Here is a 21751-nt window from a genome sequence, read left to right as displayed (position 1 = left end):
ATTTTTTGCATTTACATGCTTACCTATGCTAAAGATTTTTTCTTTATTTAATGTCCTTTCATAATTATTGGTTGTGGTTTCTCTCAAACCGTCGAAAGCTTTTAATTTAATCCCTTGCATAATCAATTCCACGTGGTTCTTACCTTTGCTGCCTAAGTGTTCTGCAGCTTTTTGCAACTTTTTTTCGATATTCCTTAGAATTTGATATTTCTCATCGTCAGACGAATGTGTCTGAATGTCACGGGCTATTTTATCAATTTTGTCAGTTATATTATGAATTTTTTGTTTCGTAATCGAATCAGTTTCTTCTTTCATAAAGCTGAGATTTACTGAAATAATTAAATATTGAGTAAATAGCTATAAATATTACAGAATAATATTGAGTACCTAATAACATACCAAAAAATGGTAAGATTGACAAAATAAAAGAAATTTGCAACAAAACCATTTTTGTTACTAACATGAATTAGGATATTTTGTGTAATAGCTCTTTTATTATTACCTATTACTAGTTTTTAATGGGCGGTGTAATAAATCCATAAATTTTGTAATTGAAATATAAGATAAACAACAAAAACACTTACTTTTATAACAATTGTATATAATACATTTTATTGATTACAAAATATTCGATAAAATAATTTGAATAATTTACTTTTTATCGAAGAAATAATTATTTACTTTATAAAATATACACATATTTTTGTTATATATTTACTGACACACCTACATATTTCTGTATTTTCAGTTATGGTGACTGTATTTTATACTTATGTATATAGTATGGTCGTTTTTTATTTGTGTGTCAATCATATGGTAATTACTGAACGTATCGGTGTGAGATACCAATCGAGGAGAAATCGTTCGTAAAGTATAATCAAATCGAAAAAGGAATAAAGATACACAAATCTTTATTTTAGGTATTCCTTGCGATTTGCTAATGACTCGCCTATATACTGTCCTTCATTAAAATATCATTATATATAATACAAACTGTTCCACTTAATTACTCATATCTACTTCAATTTCATTTCTAAAGTTCCAGTAACAACTTCCTCGACATTTAAAACGCTGATTTTTCACAAATCCACAACTAACATCATAGATTATTCAACATAGATTATTAACATCACGTCAATTCGAAGTCCTCTTGTTGTTGGAATAGGCTACTCATTTTTTGAATTCCATTGATCCTGTCCCCTTCTTTCAGTTTTATTTTATAATCTGCGAAGCGGACGGGTAACAACTAGTACAATATGTGTATGTCAGTTTTTATACTACTTTGTACTGTATATATCTGATAGAGACTATAGGACGTCAGCACACAACGAAATTATAATTCATAGCAGACTTATTGTTTAGTTTAGTCGCATTGATAGTAGTATTTATTGTGATTGAGGCGGTAAACGACTAAACAATGAAACAAATAGCATACAATGCCACTCTTTAGAAAGCGCCTACTTTTAATATTAAAACTAAATTAATTATCAAGACGTATAATTTTTATCTTAGTCTGTTCGATCGTTTTTAAACGAGTAATTGTCAAAGTGACATAAGAATCAAAAGACATATTGACATATTTATATTCCGTAGTACAGAAGTTTGAAGGTTATGTATTGAATAAAAATATATTTATTGAAAAAATCTGGTTATTATATAAAGAAAAAATGAATACATCTATCATAAAAATCGCACAGGTATTGCATTTATAATTTTACTATAGAACATTTTATTTTCGCTAAAATCGTTAATTTTGATATTAATTTGTAGGCTTCAAATGTACTATCGCAATTTTCTCCATTATTTGCGTCCCAATTCCACACATCATCAGCACTCTGCAGAGTCGTTTCCGGGAAATATAGAATAACGAAGAAGAGAGACAGGCCACTAACTTATGAAATGGCTAACCCACCTCACTATATTGCTCACCGAAAGTCTTGGAACTCGTGGAATACGTGTGCGTATACCTTGTTGCTTACTACATATAGTTCTCATTAGTATTTATTGTTTGTATTACTAATTGTTTGTTAATATAATTCAAAAATGGCTGAATTTGCTCAAACTAAAAACTTTGTTGTTGGCTGGTGAAATTGTTATATGTTTTCCAACAAAGTAAATTGAAGCCGTCCCTTGATAAGGTTTAAAGAACTACCTCATGTTAAATGCCTAATAAATAAAAATAAATACTGGCACTTTATGAAATGAAGATCATCTCCCGTTATACTTTCAAAAGACATCCCCAACAATGAGAACAATGTATAATACAAAGACTGGTTCACTTTCCAAATAAAAAAAATAATTGGATTATTTAAATTCTATTAGGTATTCAAATTTATTATGTCAATCAAAAAAGCAAAAGACTGAAATTCCTAAAAATAATGCTTACTGTAAATTTTTATTGACATTATAATTAAATCATATTCATATGTATTGCAGCAAGTTTAAAAGATGGTCTGCGGAAATCAGAAACAGCAGTTGAGGATGAGTTTATCAGGAGATTCATAAATGGAACTTGGCATGGCCTTGTTTGTAGCGAGGTGAGTGTTTTTATAAAATAATTAAACAAATTGTTTTTTTTTTTAAAACAAAAATATAAATATATTTTGTAAAAGCGAAATAGAGATATAATTTCAAAACTAACTACTTAATCAGTCAAGACATCATGAAATTTGCTGTATGTATATATTATCAGTGGTACATAAAAGGAAATAGGGTACTTAAGACATGCTTAACCTTTCGCATATACAGACAAAGCCTCAGACGGAAACTACTACTACTTTTATAAACAGTAATATAATATAGGATATTATTTTATCTGTATAAAAATAGTTTGTTTTGTCTATAATGACACGATACATCTATTATTGCAGTCCTTAGCATAGACTCTACTCTAACCTAATCAAAGACAATGAGATTAAGACATAGACAATTTTACAACTTTGTACTAATTGATATTTTTCTAATAAGGTTACGTTTATCTATAGCCTGTTATTTTTTTTTTTAAATAAATAATGTTAATAAAGTTTATTGTTTATAAAGATTTAATCAGCCTATTGTATGATATAAAGTTGTACCAACATAACTATGTTTAAATACAATCTATGTATTCAATGTTGTCTCAATTTATCATTTTTAAATATATTTTTTAACTTTTAGATTATAATAAAACGACAGTTCAATCATATTAGAATAGCAGCAATCATGAGACGAGCAGTGTCTCCAACAAAGATGTACTTCCTTTTAGGCTACACCGAGGAACTTCTATCAACATGGATACAATGTCCAGTGACATTGGAGCTGCAAACAGTTGACAGCTACGAAGATGTTGTCTTTAAATATATTTAAACCAATAATTTCTTTGGATTAATGTGTGTAATATACTTAGGATAAAATATAGGATTATAAATTTAGTTTTTGGATTAAGAAATAAAAGTTTGTTGAAATTTAGACATTGTTTTTATTATCTTTCTCTTTCTGATTTTCAAAGATCTGATGTATGCTGGAAATGTACAAATAGAGTCGCAACTCGAAACCAAGGCTATTAAAGTACATTACAAGAAACGAGCTCCCGAAGAAAACTTACGTTTCGCACTCGTTGGTCAATGCGCCTGAAATTAATTGGCCAAATCATTTTTTAGGATTACTTTATATGACGGATTCGTCTCGTCTATCCCTAGTCGCGCACATCGACCAATAAGGTGCAAGTATTTTATTCGCTAAGAGTTCAACTCGTGGAATGGACGATATTAAAAATGTATTGGGTAGGGGTAAAGATCTGTTATCCCGATATCTAGTTACACGATTAATATTTATTTATTTATGCTTTTCACATTGAAACAAAATAATATATTATCATCAAATTGTTGAGTTTTAGTAGGAAATATTTAAAGCAGAAAATACAGACATAAAATATTCTCAAATTTAATTTGTTGAAGAAGTAAGTTACAATCGATACAAATTTACTTGATTTAAAATTTCTTAATATTTTCTACTACTTGAAGTTGAGTATACCCAACCTCATGTATACTATTTGTAAAGACAGGTGTCGTCTATGGTGTGAATATTAAATTTCAAGAAACATATATTTATATAAAAACATATAAAGGGAATTGTTCAATGTCTAGAAGAGATAGTACAAAATAAAAGTCTGATATAAAATTCATATTTTTCTTATAATTTTATTCATTCAAATATACATAATGTGTCAACAAACAGCACAGCGAGACGCGGGCCGGCGACACACACACACACACATGCACGCTCACCTCACCGCTCGACACGAGCCCAGACCGACTTCTGCACATACGCTTTGTACTTTAACGTTAACCGTCTTAAGGCTCTGTATCCACTCAAGCGGGTGTGCTCGAAGGGAGTTTGAGGGAATAGCGATATTTTATTTGTTACTTACGTCGCTCTCCTCTCCGGACTTTGCCGCTTAGGTGGATACCGGGCCTTAACATCACGCGCTGCTTGACTTTGCAACACGATAACTATGTAATTATTAACGATCTAGTTCTGTTAACGCGGGAGAATTGTCGTGTTCAGTGTTTAATATTTGTAATTGAAGTGTTTACAAAATCAAGCAACGTTTACAATTTGAGGGTAGTTACATCATTACATTATTTCTCATAAGATTTTCTTCTAAATTTCACATAAATGCCTATGGTGTTTCTCTCAGGTAAATTTATATTGTCTATCACAGTGACGTAAAGCATTTGTCCTTACATACTAGTGAGTTAAACATTGCGATCTTATCATTAAATCACCATAAAACACGTTTTGTAAACTCGTTAAGGTGCTTCAGAAAATATTTTTTTTTTCATTATTATGATATTATTTCTTTTTTTAAAGTCTCAAACAGTCTTTAGTATTGAGCTAATTCGATAGGGCCTGTGGAATGTCTGTCGAGATACACCTATTCGAGGCTCGCACGCTAAGGCCGGTTACACGCGGACGTTTGTCGCGTCGAAAACATTGCACGCAATGCGTCCGGTTTCCTTGCGTGTCCGTTTGTTAGTCCAGTTTGCGCAGAAGTCCAAACGGGTGACAGTATGCGACGGCTCGCTCGTTGTTAGCAATGATTGTTGTTTACATATTTACAAATAAAACATCGATAACTCGAAGGCTTCCCGTGATTTTATTGACTATCCAATACTTTCGCATTATTGAATATTCTCAATCCTTCTTAACGGAACGTAACGCAATGCGGATGAACAATGTTTGTGAAATAAAATGAAGTAGAAACAGTATTTATCACAAGATCACATATTAATGTAGAATTACATATAATACAAATATGTACAAAGAAAACAGTCGAATTATAACGAGACAGATCGAATAACAAACGAGTATTTTCAATAATGCGTCAGAAGAATTCTCGAAATTATGTTCCGGATGGCATCAGTTGTGTAAACAAAAATATATATACAATTATAACGAATGTAATGTGCGACGATAATTTCCTATTTCAACACTATACTGCTAGAACTATTAAGTAAAATTGACCATCAAAATTCTATTTAAAAATAAAAGAGATCACATGTAAGATAAACATTGATACAATAAAGCTCTCATTATTCATAAGCAGTGCTAGTATTTCGTAACTTCTACTGTTTTCAAATACTGATCTTACTAATCAACATATGTAGCGCCGGCTTTAGCTATCCGGGTGCCTCGGGCCTTACTTTTGGTGTCGATTTTCCCTTTTGGAGTAAAACGAATCATATCAACCAGAAAGTTGATATTGGGCGAGGAGTATCACTAGCCCGTAGCCCAGGCATTAGGGTCAGGCCTAAGGCTGACACTGAACATATGTTTAATATGAATTAATTTCTTAAAGGTTTCCAAACGAGTTTGACACTTCGCTAGACAGATCGAAAACGCTCACAGTTGACATCTGTAGAAACTACAAAAAAAGTATGAAGACAACCTAATTAGAATTTAAACAATCTTTAACCAGTGACGGTTGATATAAAATATATATCGTATCTTAATTTACAAAATGACAAGTAAAGGAATGCGTACACTTATCTAGCGATGTATTAATTCGTGTACTTGCTTTGAATAAAATAATAAATTTAATTTTTTTCATGTATGTAAATAAACAACTATTGTAAAGGAACATATAATCTACCCTAGGATGACAAATATTTTGAATATATTTCCTATTAACGAGGTATAATGTACGCATTCCTTTGCTTAATATTAAAAAAAAAAACATAATTTAACTTATAAACTCATCAGCATGTAAGTACTTACTCAAATTTCGAATTAAGAAATATCATTAGCATCTATGGATTCAGACTTTAGATTTGCTCTTTACTTTGTCCGTTGTTCGAAATCGGTGGACCAAGTTATACATAAAGTTAATATATACAAATGTGATAAATGCAAAAATACTAACAATATCGGATGTATTATGTTCGGAATCATTAATTCGAATAGAACGATCGAACTATTCATTTACGATAAAGTCGAGATTATAACGTCACAGTTAACACGGAGTATGTTTTAGAACTATAGAGTCCAACAAGTACAATAGAGTCCCGGTAAACCGGACAATACTGGATTGGACCGGTTCGAATCAGCTATGTGCAGATTAAGTGCTTATCTTTTATATTTATTTACAAAATTCCACTCATTGCTTTTATCCGGAACTATATAAAGTATACATTTCTCAGAGTCTACGACGCACAAATTGTGACAAAACAAGTATTATTATTTTTAATCTGTCTGTTTAACCTTATGTTTGGCAAATTTAGATTCGGTTTAATAGGACTCTATGGTACTATGATTATGTCTCGCTTGAAATTCTTCCAATGTGATTCGGATAAGGCGATACAAAACCGCACCAATACTTTGTGCTCACGTAACATTCACATGTAGAAAAATATCAATGTTGGTAACATTTACGAATCTTAAAATCCTACGATAATTTCCATAAAAAACGTATCGGAACAAGATTATCATGATATGACATTAAAATCTATTTGTAATTAGAAATGAAAAAAAACAATATCCAGCGTCAGTAGTAAAATTTGTATCGTATAAAACTCCATGTCGATCACATTAATCCTAAAAGTAATAATTTAATATACCCTTTAACTTGATTTGGCTCATAATGTTCACAATTCATCAGATAGAATACAAGAGAGACGCATCCCTATCACAAACGCTAGTAACATTAAATTAAATAAAACAGCACCTATCATTTGATATACATAATAATAATATAATATATTGAATAAAAAAATATTCAAAATAATAATTATATAATTCCAATGGAGAGGACATAATATAAAGCGTTGATACAACTATGCAATGGTCCATATAATTTGTAGTAATATAAAAATGTTTTAGTAAATATCACTAGTCACTCACATGAGACGAAAACGCTTCACAACGAACGATCGATGCGAGAGTTTGGTCAAGTTCGAAATACCTTTGTCCAATAACTATAAGAAAAAACAACTTGAAAAATTCAGTCCTATGGATAAGTTACATATGAAATCAGGGTCGAGGAAATTGAACATGATATGTTTTCCAGTAAAAGAAATGTTGGGGCCAATTCAAAGAGCAAAAGATTGAGACGATCGCTGTCTATGACTGGTTTGAAACAAAAAAAAGTTCTTTGACCAAAACTTCCGACATCTCACCGACAGACAATATTATTTCAAGAACTACTCGATAATGCAAATCTTTCCAGAGCTTGCTATAAGTAACTATTACGGTTTCATAAATCTACTATTGGTTATATTTTAGTGGAGTAAAGGATATCACTTGATTATTTCAGAATTGCCATATCTAGTAGTTCAATAGAAACTGTTAACAATCTAGAAACATCGCACTCGAGTGTCATTCGTACGGTCGAGGACGGTAACCTCGCGACTCGCGACGCAGTGACCACGCCCACTCCACCACTCACACGACATTTGTACTACGCCAGTATGCTACCCGCTATTAGTAACGAAGGCGGCTCGCTGTCGACCAACTCCAGACAATTAAATTTATAATCTAATACGAACTAACGAATAAAATGCAACTAACGTCATCGCAATTTTGGGTCAGACCATTAGAAGGAACGACGTGAATACTGAAACGTGACTACGAGAAAATATACAATTTTAAAACTTAGAACGAACTTAATCGAAGTAATTTGTGAAATATCATTTATAATGGAGAACAGTTCGTCACTTGTACGAGCTACTTAAGACTAAAAGAGATGTCCGACAGCGACGGCCGCTGGAGGAGAAAGTTCATTACGAAACAGACACTAATTAACACTAAGCTAAACTTACGTACACCATACTTATAAAAACACTAAGAAACTCTTGGAAGGGGATAAAAATGGGGGTAATAAGTCTCGCTGAGAAGTTTGTTGGAACACACGATGTTTTTATTAACCTAAGAGCGTCACCCGACTTTGTTCACAGTACCGCGATACCAACCGACCGCCGTCCACCGCTTCACCACTAACCGTTCTAACCTAACCGGCGTCAACACATCTATAACGACACGACGACACTTAATATGGACATTATAACCATACAAAGCCGCAAACATTGCAACGACTAATCGTATTACAAGATTCCCATTCCTTAACGACGTTCGATCAAAGAGACGATTCGAGATAGACTAATATCAAATCTCACAGATTAAAAAGTTAAAATTTGGGATTGTCTTTGGTAGACAGTTTAACTAAAAGAAAGATCAATCGAAATATTTTATGTGAATCGTCTCATCGGTCGAAACGCAATGAACAATATTGAATGACAAGATTAGCCTATTCTAATGGCCGTAGCAAAGATAAAGGAATACTTTTGACCTTGAATTGACATGTTATCATTGGTCGAGATTTGAAATAGTCTATGATATTTTTTACGGATTCATAGATAAATGGCGTTTTTGTATAAAGTCGATGTAATTATCAGTAAAAATAAAGTGAATATAAATTAGTTAAATGGAACAGTGTTATATTATAAATATAGCTGAGCTTAGCAATATGTAATTCTAAGGTCATTATATATTGTTTATCTTTACTCCTCGTGCCGTTGGAATACATAATGTAGTCGTCAAACATGTTCAAGCTCAAGATCCTACGTAACATTGCATAACATGCCCAGATTTTATACCTAAATAATATACAGTGGAGGAATTTTAACACTAATTAGTAAATGGACGTTTGTCAATTTGTCGACGATTTTGTGCATCGTTTTCACAACATGTAAAAAACACTTAATTTCATAACGTTATCGAAACCTGATTAGAATGGATTTTGATTTAAATAAATTTAGAATCAAATATTATATTAGAATGATTTTTTTTAATGTCAAAATTAAAAAAGAAAATATCACCGAAAAACTAAAAATAAAGAAAATAAAACCAGTTTTAGAGTCAAATTCTTTAATTTCGATTCCACATCAGGTTCCGATTACATACAATAAAATATATCGTATCATTCCTCAACTGTATAATTATCATTAAACTAAGCGTAAATTTGCCGACAAACTATCATATTGAAAAAATATTCATCTCTCGATTCAATAATAATTTATTTTCGAAGTAATTAACACGGATCCAAATGTTGCTTCGACTTTAACGTCGAATACAAAACAAAAAAAAAAAAAAACATTCTACCCCGCGGGGTTGGGATTGCACGTCACAAACTTAACTAAGCCGTATCACCGATAGAAAACTTCGAAATCATTCGAACAAGATTGAAATGAGCAATGTCCATACACTAAAACTATCACACGAGTCTCGCCACCGGACAGTGATATATCATCTATTTTTATATATTCTTGTCAACTAATTTGTAACCAGCCCGGTGACCGGAGACAGCGCTCGGCGACCTATATTACACATCGGTTTACAATATTACTAAGGCAGTTTCCTAACGAGATACGCTATTGTATTCCATTAAATCAATCTAAAGCAAAATTTTACTCAGTTTAACATTACGACAGATAATAAAATCGAACGATCGAACGATCGAAACGAATGATAAAGAATTACTTTTTACGTTCATTCGATTGCACAATGTCGTATCTCGTTTATTATAGCACTACCAACTTTTAGAACATCATTCATTAAAAAATATAATTAATTACATTAATTTATGTAAATTATTTTATTTATATAATGAGACACGTTTGCAATAGATTGCTTTACATAATTCAATACTTATTATATTTTATGCTTATTAAAGTAATTCAAAGATTATCATTAATTGAACTCTAATTTACAACGTAATTGTAAACAAACGCAAGTCGAGTCGCTAAATTTAATTGTAAAAAGCATCAAAGAATAGTTCTAAAGATAAAATTTACTTATATAACAACGTACGTAAAATACAATGTACACAGTGTATGAACATACAAGATTTTATTAAAAAATTTGATTGTCTATTAACATTACATAATCTATGATCATTCGATTATATTATTATTATTATATCAAACAAATAATCAGCTGTAATGCTCTTTGTATTGATTGAGTTCGTCCGACGGACTATACAAACGTGTCCCCAGCGACCCGAGGTCGAGCATTTCTAAAAGTTGGTAGATCTCACCCTCACGTGTTGGACGTGCGGTCGCGGTGTTGGTGGTGGTGTTGGTGTTGGTGCTGGTGTTGGTGCTGGTGCTGGTGCTGGTGCCTGGAGCGTGTCGAGTGCTACCTGCGCCCGATCAGGCCGTTACTGTTGCTGCTCGAGCTCGGACACATCTCGAGCTCGACTAACAGCGGGAAGTGGTCTGGAATTAGAAAACGAAATTGAGAACGAGTCATTCATTTGTTTTTCTTTAATTTCATACTATTATCGAATGCCTGTTGGAACATTGTTCTGACAGACTAAAAAAATATATTATTAACTTTACTGGAATAGGCTCATATTACTAAATATATTAACTTTTTTAACGGAACGAACAAATGCGATAAGAAATTTATCTAAGCTATTATATTAGGGCCTGTATGCCACAACAATAGTAAGTATTGCTGCTTGACTTGACTTGAGAGCCGAGATGGCCCAGTGGTTAGAACGCGAGCATCTTAACCGATGATTTCGGGTTCAAACCCAGGCAAGCACCACTGAATTTTCATGTGCTTAATTTGTGTTTATAATTCATCTCGTGCTCGGCGGTGAAGGAAAACATCGTGAGGAAACCTGCATGTGTCTAATTTGAACGAAATTCTGCCACATGTGTATTCCGCCAACCCGCATTGGAGCAGCGTGGTGGAATATGCTCCAAACCTTCTCCTCAATGGGAGAGGAGGCCTTTAGCCCAGCAGTGGGAAAATTTACAGGCTGCTAATGCTAATGCTAATGCTGCTTGACGGTAGAATATAAGATGAGTGGTACCTACACAGACGAGTTTGCACAAAACCCTACCACCGAGTAATATGAATACAAGATAAATTTAATTTAGTTATCACTCTCTCAGGACGTAAATGTATTCATTCAATCATTCAGTCGCTAGCTACTCTTGTTCATCAATAACATACACGCGGGATCAATGGCAGTAAGTGCTTTAAAATTCCTGACTCCGGGCTGTTAATGAGATTTTTTGACAGAAAACCCGGTGGTTTATTACTGGTCCGATCCAGGATTTGGAAGCTAACCCCTAGAAATACTTTCAACCATTTAGATAAACAGACATGGAGTAACTACTAAACATAATGTTCACCTGAGGGTATGTGCGGGTGGGGACAGCCGACCACCTTGTGCTCGCGGAACCAGTCCTGCGACAGCGGGCCCAGGAGCCCGAGCGGAGTCATCGACTGCTTGCTGTAGAAGATGTAGTCGATGATGCCTTTGAAGTCGAATCTGTAACGTAAAAGTTATGATGTCAATTACAATATCAACAGTTGGAAAACATTCACGGTACCATAGGAAAATAAAATTATAGCAATCTTGCACTTCAAGACAGACGGCAGAAGAAATTATCCTAATATTATAAATGTGAAAATAACTCTCCATTTGTCTGTCTGTTTCTATTTTACGACCAAACCACTAAACCAAACATGGAATTTGGTCTGAAGGTTGAACTACAAGGAAAGACATATACTATGTAGTTTATGTCTTTCCTTGGAGTTCATGCGGCTTTAGGCAAAAAAATGTTTTTATGCCAAAAGCCGCTCGGCCGCGGCGACTTTTTACAGCGATACGGTCGCGGCGGTCGCTCGCCGTGCGCCCTCGCCCCGTCAGCGATACCGTCTCGCGTCCGTCGGGTCGCAAGCGCGACTCAGTACCGGCTATCCCTCCATTCTTTCCCCGGATACGGTCGCGCTTTTGCATAGATAGAGTCGTGATGCTCAAGTGCGTTACTAGCGATGAGATTGTATCGTGTACATATTCCGGGACTTTATTAAATATTTATTAATAAATAAAATGATACGATATAAATATAATTTATAGATATTTAGCTTCCTACCAGTGATTTATTTTAATCGGATCATTACAGTAGTACAGTGTACAAAACATATTACATGTATTTTTCTGTATGGATTCATTTAAGACGTTTTTTTTTTATATAATCAATAGTGATCGAGTCATGTACAAGTTAATTGGAAATTTTATAACTATCAAGAAGGACGTAAAAGACAAATTAAGAGTCAAAAAAGCATACGTATCGATATGTAGTACAGTCCAATTCCTATTGCTTCCATTCTGGTACTGGTTCTTGTAAATCATTTACGTCATCTAAACCCCCGTCAAAAGCTGAACTACTAGTTAAATATATTTCAAAGGAGACTCACGTGTAATTAGTGTAGGGCATGATGTCTTCACTGTAGGCCGAGGCCAGTTTGAAGTTGTGCGTGAATTCATGTTCCGAACCGGGCATACGTCTTAACGACGTCGCGTAACCCAATTCTTTGAAATCCCGATGATCCGCGGACACTCGACCCGCCGATAGAAACTCGACAACTCCTGGAAGATTGATTTATTTCGATACATATATATTCATTTGCAATAGAATTTATCGCATTCTATCGAAGATAATAATGCATTAAGTTCGTTGACGTTACATTCAGCGACACACTTTGCAGTCCTACGAAATTAAAACATTACGATAACACAAATAAAACAAATTAGGAAAGGCGTGTCGTATTGTTTGCCTGCCTAGAAAATATGTGTTTTGTATCGCGCAAAGTTCAAATATTGCCCGAGGCGCTCGTGACCCTAACTAACGATGCTGTCTGTAATTATATATTTTTAATGTATCTTGACTATTTCGTCGCACTAAACTAAATGTACTAATTTAAAGTGTATAAATATATATAGTTAATTTTTTTATTATATATAATGTAGGTACTTCCAAACTATTCTGAGATACACATACGATATAAATAAGAAAATGTTAAGTTACGATTTTAAGTATAAATTGAACAAGTTTAGTTCCTTTACTTAAAGTAACAAAGCGGAGGTGTAAATGGTCTATTTGATGGTAAGTAGTCACAATTGGCCACAGACATTAGCACTGTAAATGGCACAAGCACTACCTTACATTCCCTAACAATGGACTCTAAATTCTTAAGTTCCTTGTACCCTTGCTTAGATTACGAGCTCTATACCGGAGAACAGAATTGCGAACCCTTGGGTTTTAGAGATAGAAAAACTTAAAAGATAATGGTCACTGCACGACCCTTTACTGGGCTACAAGTAAAGCCGTTGACCCCGGTCTCCTTCCATTTGACTATTTTAAATATTTTTTTAAATATTGGACAACATCACATACATTACTCTGATCCCAATGTAAGTAGCTAAAGCACTTGTGTTATGACCCAAGACAACATAGAAAACTAATGAACTTTTTCTACATTGACTCGGCCGGGAATCGAACCCGGGACTTCGGAGTGGCTTACCCATGAAAACCGGTGTACACACTAATCGACCACGGAGGTTGGATTTTCCTTTCCGTTCCGCGAGATTATGAAAGTGCCCTTGTGCGAAATAATTTGTCACGTGCAGTTGGCTAGTCCCTTTTAAGAATGGTTCCCGTGGCTAAAACTGATCAGGACGACATCTTCATCACTGAAGTACCACCATTAAATTATGAGTCCAAAAAACTTACCACTATCTGGCAGAGAGTTAAAGTCCCCACACAGCAATAGCTGCACATTGTCCTTCATTCCCGACAGGCGCAGAGTTCTCGCGGAATCGTCTAAAATGGATCTCAGTTCATTACTGAGCATCATAGTTTGGATCAATTTAACGTCACAGAATTCTGGGTCCCAATGTATGTGTGCAGTGCACACTACTATAGGTTGTGCGAGCGTTGATGAGTCTGTTGGTATACCTGGAATTCATAGAATTGAATATTAGCTCAGCTTATTTTAATATTACATATTTTTAAATTTTATTAAGAGCCGAGATGGCCCAGTGGTTAGAAAACGTGCATCTTAACCGATGATTTCGGGCTCAAACTCAGGCAAGCACCACTGTAATTTCATGTGCTTAATTTGTTATAATTCATCTCGTGCTCGGCGGAAAAGGAAAACATCGTGAAGAAACCAGCATGTGTCTAATCTACACAATCTGTGACAAAGACACAATCTGCCACATGTGTATTCCACCAACCCGCATTGGAGCAGCGTGGTGGAATATGCTCCAAACCTCCTCAAATGTAGAGGAGGCCTTAGCCCAGCAGTGGAAAATTTAAAGGCCGCTAATGTGTGTGTAATGTGTAAAGTTTATTATTATAAAAATACCTCCTTCTAATTCCTATAATTCTTTAAGAAGCGCAAAAAGTCTTATATCATAGTCATAATACTCATGAACCACAAAAAACATTCTTACATAACATCAGAACAGGTCTCATTATTTTCATTATGGAGTTGCTACCAATTAATTATAAGTTTTAAATTTTTTATTCTCACAATAAAGTTGATGTAACGAGTTATAGATAACTTGGTTCTACTTTCATTAAAGATATTGCTCATTAAAATTAATCGTGTAACAAAAAAGTTGCGTAAAAAAAAAGTTTTGATTAAATCGTCTTTACCGTTTTCCCACGCCGCTTCCTTGGTCTTTAATAGCGCGGCTAGACCTATGTTGTCTTTCGGCATAACTCGGTTCAACATGTTATCCGAACCTTCGCTATTCGCCATTGCGAGTTGATTGAATTCGATTAGATGTTCCTTTACTAATGAGAATCTGTTAAAAAAATATATAAAACTTTAGACAACACAAAATTATACGTTAAGATTAGAGGAAAATCATTTATTTTACTCGAGAGCTTCGATGAGACTGGCCTTGAAATGTTCATTAATAAAAATTACCGCCAACCTATATCACAGTTTTTGATTATGTTAAGGATGACATTTACGTCTTCGTTTAGTCGTAACGGAAATCAAAATACACTTTATTCGAATAGTTTTTTACGAGCACGTTTGAATAGTCATTTCACAAAACTATATTATGTGAAGCTACCGCCACTTTTGGAATGTAGATTCTACCGAGAACTATATTAATCTTAATAACCAAAATAAATTTAGAAAATACTCATAAAGTTGGCAGTTGAGAGTGTCATTTGGTCATGAGTAGTACAGCTTGTTACAGCTCAGATTTTTTAAAGTCAAATTTAGCACAAAATTATGCTATTGGAAGTTGACGTTATTTGGAAGACGTAAATTGATCGCAACTTCAAAGTTACGTCGTCCATTCCGTTAAAAATCTGCCAGGAATGCTATCACTCAAATAGTTGAGCAGACTGGCAAATGTGCAACTGATGGTAAGTGGTCACCACCACCCAAAGACATTGGCACATCGTCAGAGCGCCACTAACCATGGGAACTGTGATGATACATTTTTTATGCACCTAGTTACACGCACACTAATTCACCCAACAAAACAGAACGCCACAGTACTAAGTATTGCTTAGCGGTAGAATATGTGTTGAGTGGGTGGTATCTACTTCGAACTCACAACTCCCTTCCACCAAGTGAAGTAATATGGTGTCACAATCGATGTCAAACGCAAACCCCATTTTAAAAAGATGTGCTAATCAAAATGAGTAATTAATTAATGTTTTAACAAATTCAAATTCTGAAAGAGACGACGATAACATCTACCTACAACTTAAGCCTTACAAAAGCCATGCCCATTTATCATCACGATATGATCGCACGTCTATCAAGTCAAAGATGTTTATCGATTCTTTTTACGGGTTTATGTTTGAGCGTCACTTGTTTAAGACTCGTATTTTAATTATTATACAAGCATTTCATTATATTTTTGGTCAAAGGTGAACCAAAGGACAATAATGTCATAGGCTTCAATTTCATAATTACAGAGATCAGGTCTAAGAGTACGGTATAAGTTCTCTAAATTTAGGTTAGGGTTTGATTTTTAATGTATTAAGTAGGCGGTCCCATATGGGCCATCTGATGTCAAGTGGTCACCACCACCCATAGACATTAGCGCTGTTAGAAATATTAACCATCCCTTCCTTCGCCAATGCCATCATCCTCGGGAACTAAGATGTTATGTCCCTTGTGCCTGTAGTTACACTGGCTCTTTGACCCTTCAAACCGGAACACAACCGTACCAAGTATTGCTGCTTGGCGGCAGAATATCTGATGAGTGGGTGGTACCTACCCAGACTTACGGGCTTACTCAAAGCCCTACCACCAAGTGGATTTGTGTATACTAACCAAAACTAAAATAACTAACTGTTATTTAAAAATTGAATATGCTCATTTATTGTATAATCCAAAAATAATATTCTTCGGTCGTTATAGTAAGTATAATGGAAGAATAGACTTACTTAGCAGATCTAAAGAAGATGGCGCAACCGTCAACGTATTTCCGTTCTGATTCGGACATTGTTTTTGCGCGTGATTTTGGGGAAAATATACCGTCATAGCCGTCTTGTTTCAGCTCCGGGAGAAAAAAATTGTAGAACTGATCCGTTTCCACTTCCTGTAGATAGAAAAGAAAAATTAACAATTAATACGATTCTTATTAAAAAAATATTTTAACACAAATACTACTAAAAGTAAAGTAAGAGCAGAGTCCTCCTCTCCTCTTGAGGAATATTTGGAGCCTATTCCATCACGCTTTTCTGATGCGGACTCTTTCACCTGAATATACATTTAAAAAAAAAACACATAAAAACTGAGTGGTGCTTGTCCGGGTGTGAACCCACAGTTTGCGATAAAGTCACACGTGTTGTACTCGGCTCTTATAAAAAAAACTAACGCCTAATTATAATATTGTTCACATTAATGAGAATGTTTAAAATTCAGATTAAACAGCAATACGATACATATATATTTATTTAATAAACTCGAAAACGCGATTCATAATTAGACAGATCGCAGATATCAATAGAGACACGTAACGAAGTGTTCTCAAGGCTTCTGGCTTTCTGTTTGGGAATAAATCTTACGACATAAATAATTACATTGAATATTATAAATCTAATATAAAAGAAAATGATGCAATGTAGCAAATAGGACTGAGAATTTTTTTTCGATAATCTACTTCCTTATTTTATGTTAAAGTCAATAAAATGAAAACAAATCTCAAAGTAAATTGAAAGTATGTAAACCTATTTCTATTTTATATTTCAAAAGTTCTATTTAAAGTTTATGGGTCGTATTCTAGCTTTCGTCGTATTCAAATGAAATAAAAAATAAAAAAAAAAGTTCTTTTCTTCGAGAAACGATAAAGTCATTATGGAAAAATTAAATATGAGGTACTTTGATGGCAATAATGGCAACCCTTATTAAATGTCAAGAGTCACACTTCAAGTGATCACAAGAGTTCAAACATCCTTTATTAATAAATCACCTAAACTTACTGACCTGTAAGCTGATGATGTCCGCTGAATAATGTCTTATCTCGTCGAGTATGCCCTTCTTCCTGTAGTCCCACTCGAGCGCCCAGCTGGGGCAGTATCCGTACATCTGTCTTGTCGCGTATTTGTCGCACAGAACATTGTAACACATTACTGTGAATATACCTAAAACAAATGAATTACGCTCGAGTAAAAACATTATAAAAGTATATGTTGTAACGTTTACATTTCTCTTTTTGCAATTGTTATCCAATAATTATTACATTGGGAAAAAATTGCATGTAATTCTGTTGGGCTGATAATGCTGTTCTTTTTTTAAATGTGATAGGTAGGTTGACGAGCACATGGGTCACATGGTAGGTCTTGATTGTTAGTGGACACCACCACCCATAGACGCTGATAGGCGCTGAATGAAAAAGTAACCATTTCTTACAGCACCAAAGCGCTTCCAACCTTGAGAGCCAAGATGTTTTGCCCCTTTTACCTGTAGTTACACTTCAAATCGTAACACATTAAGAATTGCTGTTTAGCGGTAGAATCTCTCATGAGTGGGTGGTACCTACCCAGACGGACTCGCACAAAGCCATAGCACCAAGTGAAAGGAGGTTTGAAATAGAAGAAGATTTCAAACTTTCTTAAAAAAAATTCATAACATAGCCTATTCGGATCAAATGTTATATCAAAATATTTTTAATAACTGCACTATTATTAATCAAGGTACTTTTGTTTTCCAAGGGGGTAATCAAAGTAGAAGTGGTAGAAAATATTCAGGTGCGATAAAGTCTTTAAATAATTATATGTCTCACTCGGTTCTTGTAGAACGATAACAATAATACCGTCAATTAAAACAGCACTAATACTACGCTCCACATACGCTGCAGGCAGACCGTACGGCGACACGCGACAATAGCTTTTGTTTTTCTAATCTCCAACGTTCGACATGCACATTATCGCGACTGTAACCGTGTCTTAACTTGCCCTAATGATGATACCTTTTTGCATCTGTTCCTTCGTGTAAGCGGAGAAAATGAGCCGTTTAGTTACAAGCTTAACAGTCGCGTTAAGTACCTACGGGCATCCCTCGAGCTAGTAATTTCAAGTCTATTAGATACATTGTTGAACGTGGTAATGTCGTAAACGCTTCAGAACAGTCGATTACAAACGACTGAGCTCGTAATCGATTACGTTATTGCACCGAGCCCACGAGAATTAGATAAACATTCGATAATGTATTCGTTTTAATATCATTCGTGCTGATATACAGAATGATAAAATAAATAAAAAAAAATTCATTCAAAAGTACCCAAAATTTTGACATTCAATTTAGTTAACTTATATTTATTCACGTGTCAATTCAATATATATAAGACACACGTTAGACATCAAAGTAGGAATATATCGTTCAAAACCAAAATAAATCATGAATAAGTGATCCAGTTCATTTCGGTACTAAGTCAAAGTCACCTTCTCTACTTTGATAGAGACAACCACACGAACGTTTTGCGCAAACTAAATATGGAAAATTTTGAAATATTATAAATTAAATAAAGTTCAACGACACAGATATAGACATTTGAGAAGAGTCAAAACGTCGAGACGGTGCGAAAATATCGGGACGGAGGCGCTGTCAAGACAAATTGATAGCAATCGTGATGCACGCTCGCATCCATGCTAATCGACACCAAGTCGACGTCACCTGGCGACACACGGCTGCGATCAATACGGCCGCAGCACGTGCTTCGAAGACGTCCATTGTATGCTCGATGAGGAGGCACGGGACGCGGCGCACATGCCAAACGTCGCAAAACAATGCACGCATTGATAATCACTTTTAGTCGATGTACACAGCGAGCGAAAGCACACCATCGCCGATATACAATAATAAGCGATTCTGTCAAATAAACAATACACACATGACTTTTCATTTGAATCAGACGATTACAATAGCAAATAAATATATACGTAAACCTATTGAAAGGGTACTGATAAAATACACAGGTATATATCATATTTAATACAAACTGTCGAATAAGGGCAAATAAGATCGAGACCACAAGATAAGAAAGTACTGTTAGATTAATACAAACCAAAATTCAATAAACAAAGACTCGTCTCCAAAATGGCAATGTTTACTCATGCGATAATCACGTTTCACTTTAAGCAAACATTGTTTTCCGCTTTTGTCCTAATATCAGTAAAACCCTCAAATTTCATTAGACAATGAACTAATACCGTTTCGAGAACCGGTCACGCTTGTGTAACTATTTTCAATATCGTACTCAAAACTATTCGTCAGCGTCGGATAAATTTTTTGCAGACCCAATGAGACTCATTAAAAAAGATTTAAGAGGTACGTTTAGATTGGCAATGCAAAAATCTCATTAGAGCAGGTTCTGACTTCGGTCATAGACCGCTGCGATCGTCGATATGACGTAAGAACCTCAATAGGTGCTAACAAGACGTAGTTAGTGAGTGTCGGGATACGACCGGGCCGCCTGCTGTTGTCGACCGCTGCTCTATTGATTTCACCTTCAGCTAATGGAGTCGTATCATGCAATTTTCGTGACTACTAATTGAGGCGTCAACTATCTCACAATGTAATTTAAACGCAACTGGACAGCGTTTTTGTTGTAATCAATCACACTCGAAAAGAACAAAAAGCAATGATACTGGAAGGTCGACATAATAAAATAATTTCAAATTAGTAATTCCGCCATGACGCAAACGTAGAGCCAGCTCCATAAATAAAGGCGACTAAGTATTTTTACAACCGTACAATAAAACACGTAAATACAAGCGTGTCGATTTTATCGATTTTAAATGCGACAAATGAAGACGACATATGCTTGAAGTTTCGTGGGAACTTGCACATGCTGAAATGCTCGACGCGAAAAACCAGCGTGCTATTGATAAAGCAAATAAATCTCCGTCTAAAACTGATGTTTACTTAAATGAATGCTAAGCTCTTCGTCGATTTTTTTTTAAAATATTTTTTGCTGTATTAGAAGAATAATTTATCACGTGCAGGACAAGTTATTTTTTGTCGGTATCGTAAGTTAGATATATTTGTTATTTAATGTAATCAACAATGAAAACAAACACGTCCGGTTCGGCGTCTCGGCTCATATGAATATAATGGCAGGAGGCGCGACCTGCATTTCGGTGATGCAATTACATAGATATAAGTATTTGAAATATCCTTACAAAATAAACAAATGAACATTTATATCTTTATAAACACATCATCTTGAACTCGATTACTTATAATTAAGCTAATGAAATTAAATTGACCGTAATAAAAACATTAAATAGTGAACTCGATACCGCACATCTAGGAGTCCTATCAAACCATTATACCAAACTTTCTACAGAATTAATATCAAAGTTCAACCAAAACTTATAACAAATTACAACTTAGTTTAATCTCTGCGATTGTAAATTTATAATATACAAATATTTAGATTATATTCTGATTGTTTTAAACTTTTTGTTTGCTGCCAACCTACCAACTCGAAAATGTACACCGTGACATATAAAATAGTGTGTCGTGACAAGTTTTAAATTTTGAGACTCGTATATCTAGAAACAACTTGAAGATGATCATAACACTCAACGTAAATAATGTAATAGTTGAGTGAATATCGATACTAAAAACGATCGCTGAAACGAAATATATGTAGATCGCAAATTCACGGATGCGAGGAGGCCGCAGTCAATGTCTCGCATTGTGCATTGTTTCCCCGAATGGCCTGCGGAGGGCATTTCCTCTCTTCCTGAACCATTTGACCGTGAGCTTGATTGAGTGTAATTGTATCGGAGTCGAACAAAAAAGGGATATCGTTTAACGATTATTATCTATTCAATTTGTGCCGATCATGCGTATCAGTGCCCACCTACCTACCTAACGACCAGCGGGTTATTTGTTGATTATGTAATGAGAAAGCTTATCGATA

At 34.6% G+C, this 21751-nt stretch overlaps 2 protein-coding genes across 4 annotated transcripts in view; one reads left to right on the top strand and one right to left on the bottom strand.

Annotated features, from left to right (window-relative positions):
- The first annotated feature begins 1564 nt into the window (after positions 1-1564).
- Positions 1565-3447, top strand: LOC125067304 (28S ribosomal protein S24, mitochondrial). Its single transcript, XM_047675821.1, has 4 exons — positions 1565-1697; positions 1771-1957; positions 2437-2537; positions 3157-3447. The coding sequence occupies exons 1-4, from the start codon at positions 1668-1670 to the stop codon at positions 3343-3345; spliced, it is 507 nt and encodes a 168-aa protein (XP_047531777.1). The 5' UTR covers positions 1565-1667; the 3' UTR covers positions 3346-3447.
- A 706-nt stretch (positions 3448-4153) lies between these two features.
- The window catches only part of LOC125067421 (CCR4-NOT transcription complex subunit 6), a 197373-nt gene continuing 179775 nt past the window's right edge, over positions 4154-21751 (bottom strand). For all 3 annotated transcript variants that reach the window (XM_047676024.1, XM_047676025.1, XM_047676026.1), the window contains 7 exons: positions 17806-17963; positions 16764-16918; positions 15000-15151; positions 14070-14294; positions 12754-12925; positions 11682-11821; positions 4154-10751 (listed from right to left, as the gene is read on the bottom strand). In XM_047676024.1, coding sequence (XP_047531980.1) covers positions 10672-10751; positions 11682-11821; positions 12754-12925; positions 14070-14294; positions 15000-15151; positions 16764-16918; positions 17806-17963 — 1082 coding nt within the window. In that variant the 3' untranslated portion in view covers positions 4154-10671. The remainder of the gene's footprint in view (positions 10752-11681; positions 11822-12753; positions 12926-14069; positions 14295-14999; positions 15152-16763; positions 16919-17805; positions 17964-21751) is intronic.

Source organism: Vanessa atalanta, chromosome 11 (assembly GCF_905147765.1).
Source record: "Vanessa atalanta chromosome 11, ilVanAtal1.2, whole genome shotgun sequence".
Classification (NCBI taxonomy): domain Eukaryota; kingdom Metazoa; phylum Arthropoda; class Insecta; order Lepidoptera; family Nymphalidae; genus Vanessa; species Vanessa atalanta.
This window is presented reverse-complemented; position numbering and strand designations above follow the sequence as displayed.

Coding starts and splice junctions, on each gene's coding strand:
- LOC125067304 (XM_047675821.1), top strand. CDS start 1,668: ATGAATACATCTATCATAAAAATCGCACAG. Junction 1,698..1,770: donor CTATCATAAAAATCGCACAG/GTATTGCATTTA, acceptor ATTAATTTGTAG/GCTTCAAATGTACTATCGCA. Junction 2,538..3,156: donor ATGGCCTTGTTTGTAGCGAG/GTGAGTGTTTTT, acceptor TTTAACTTTTAG/ATTATAATAAAACGACAGTT.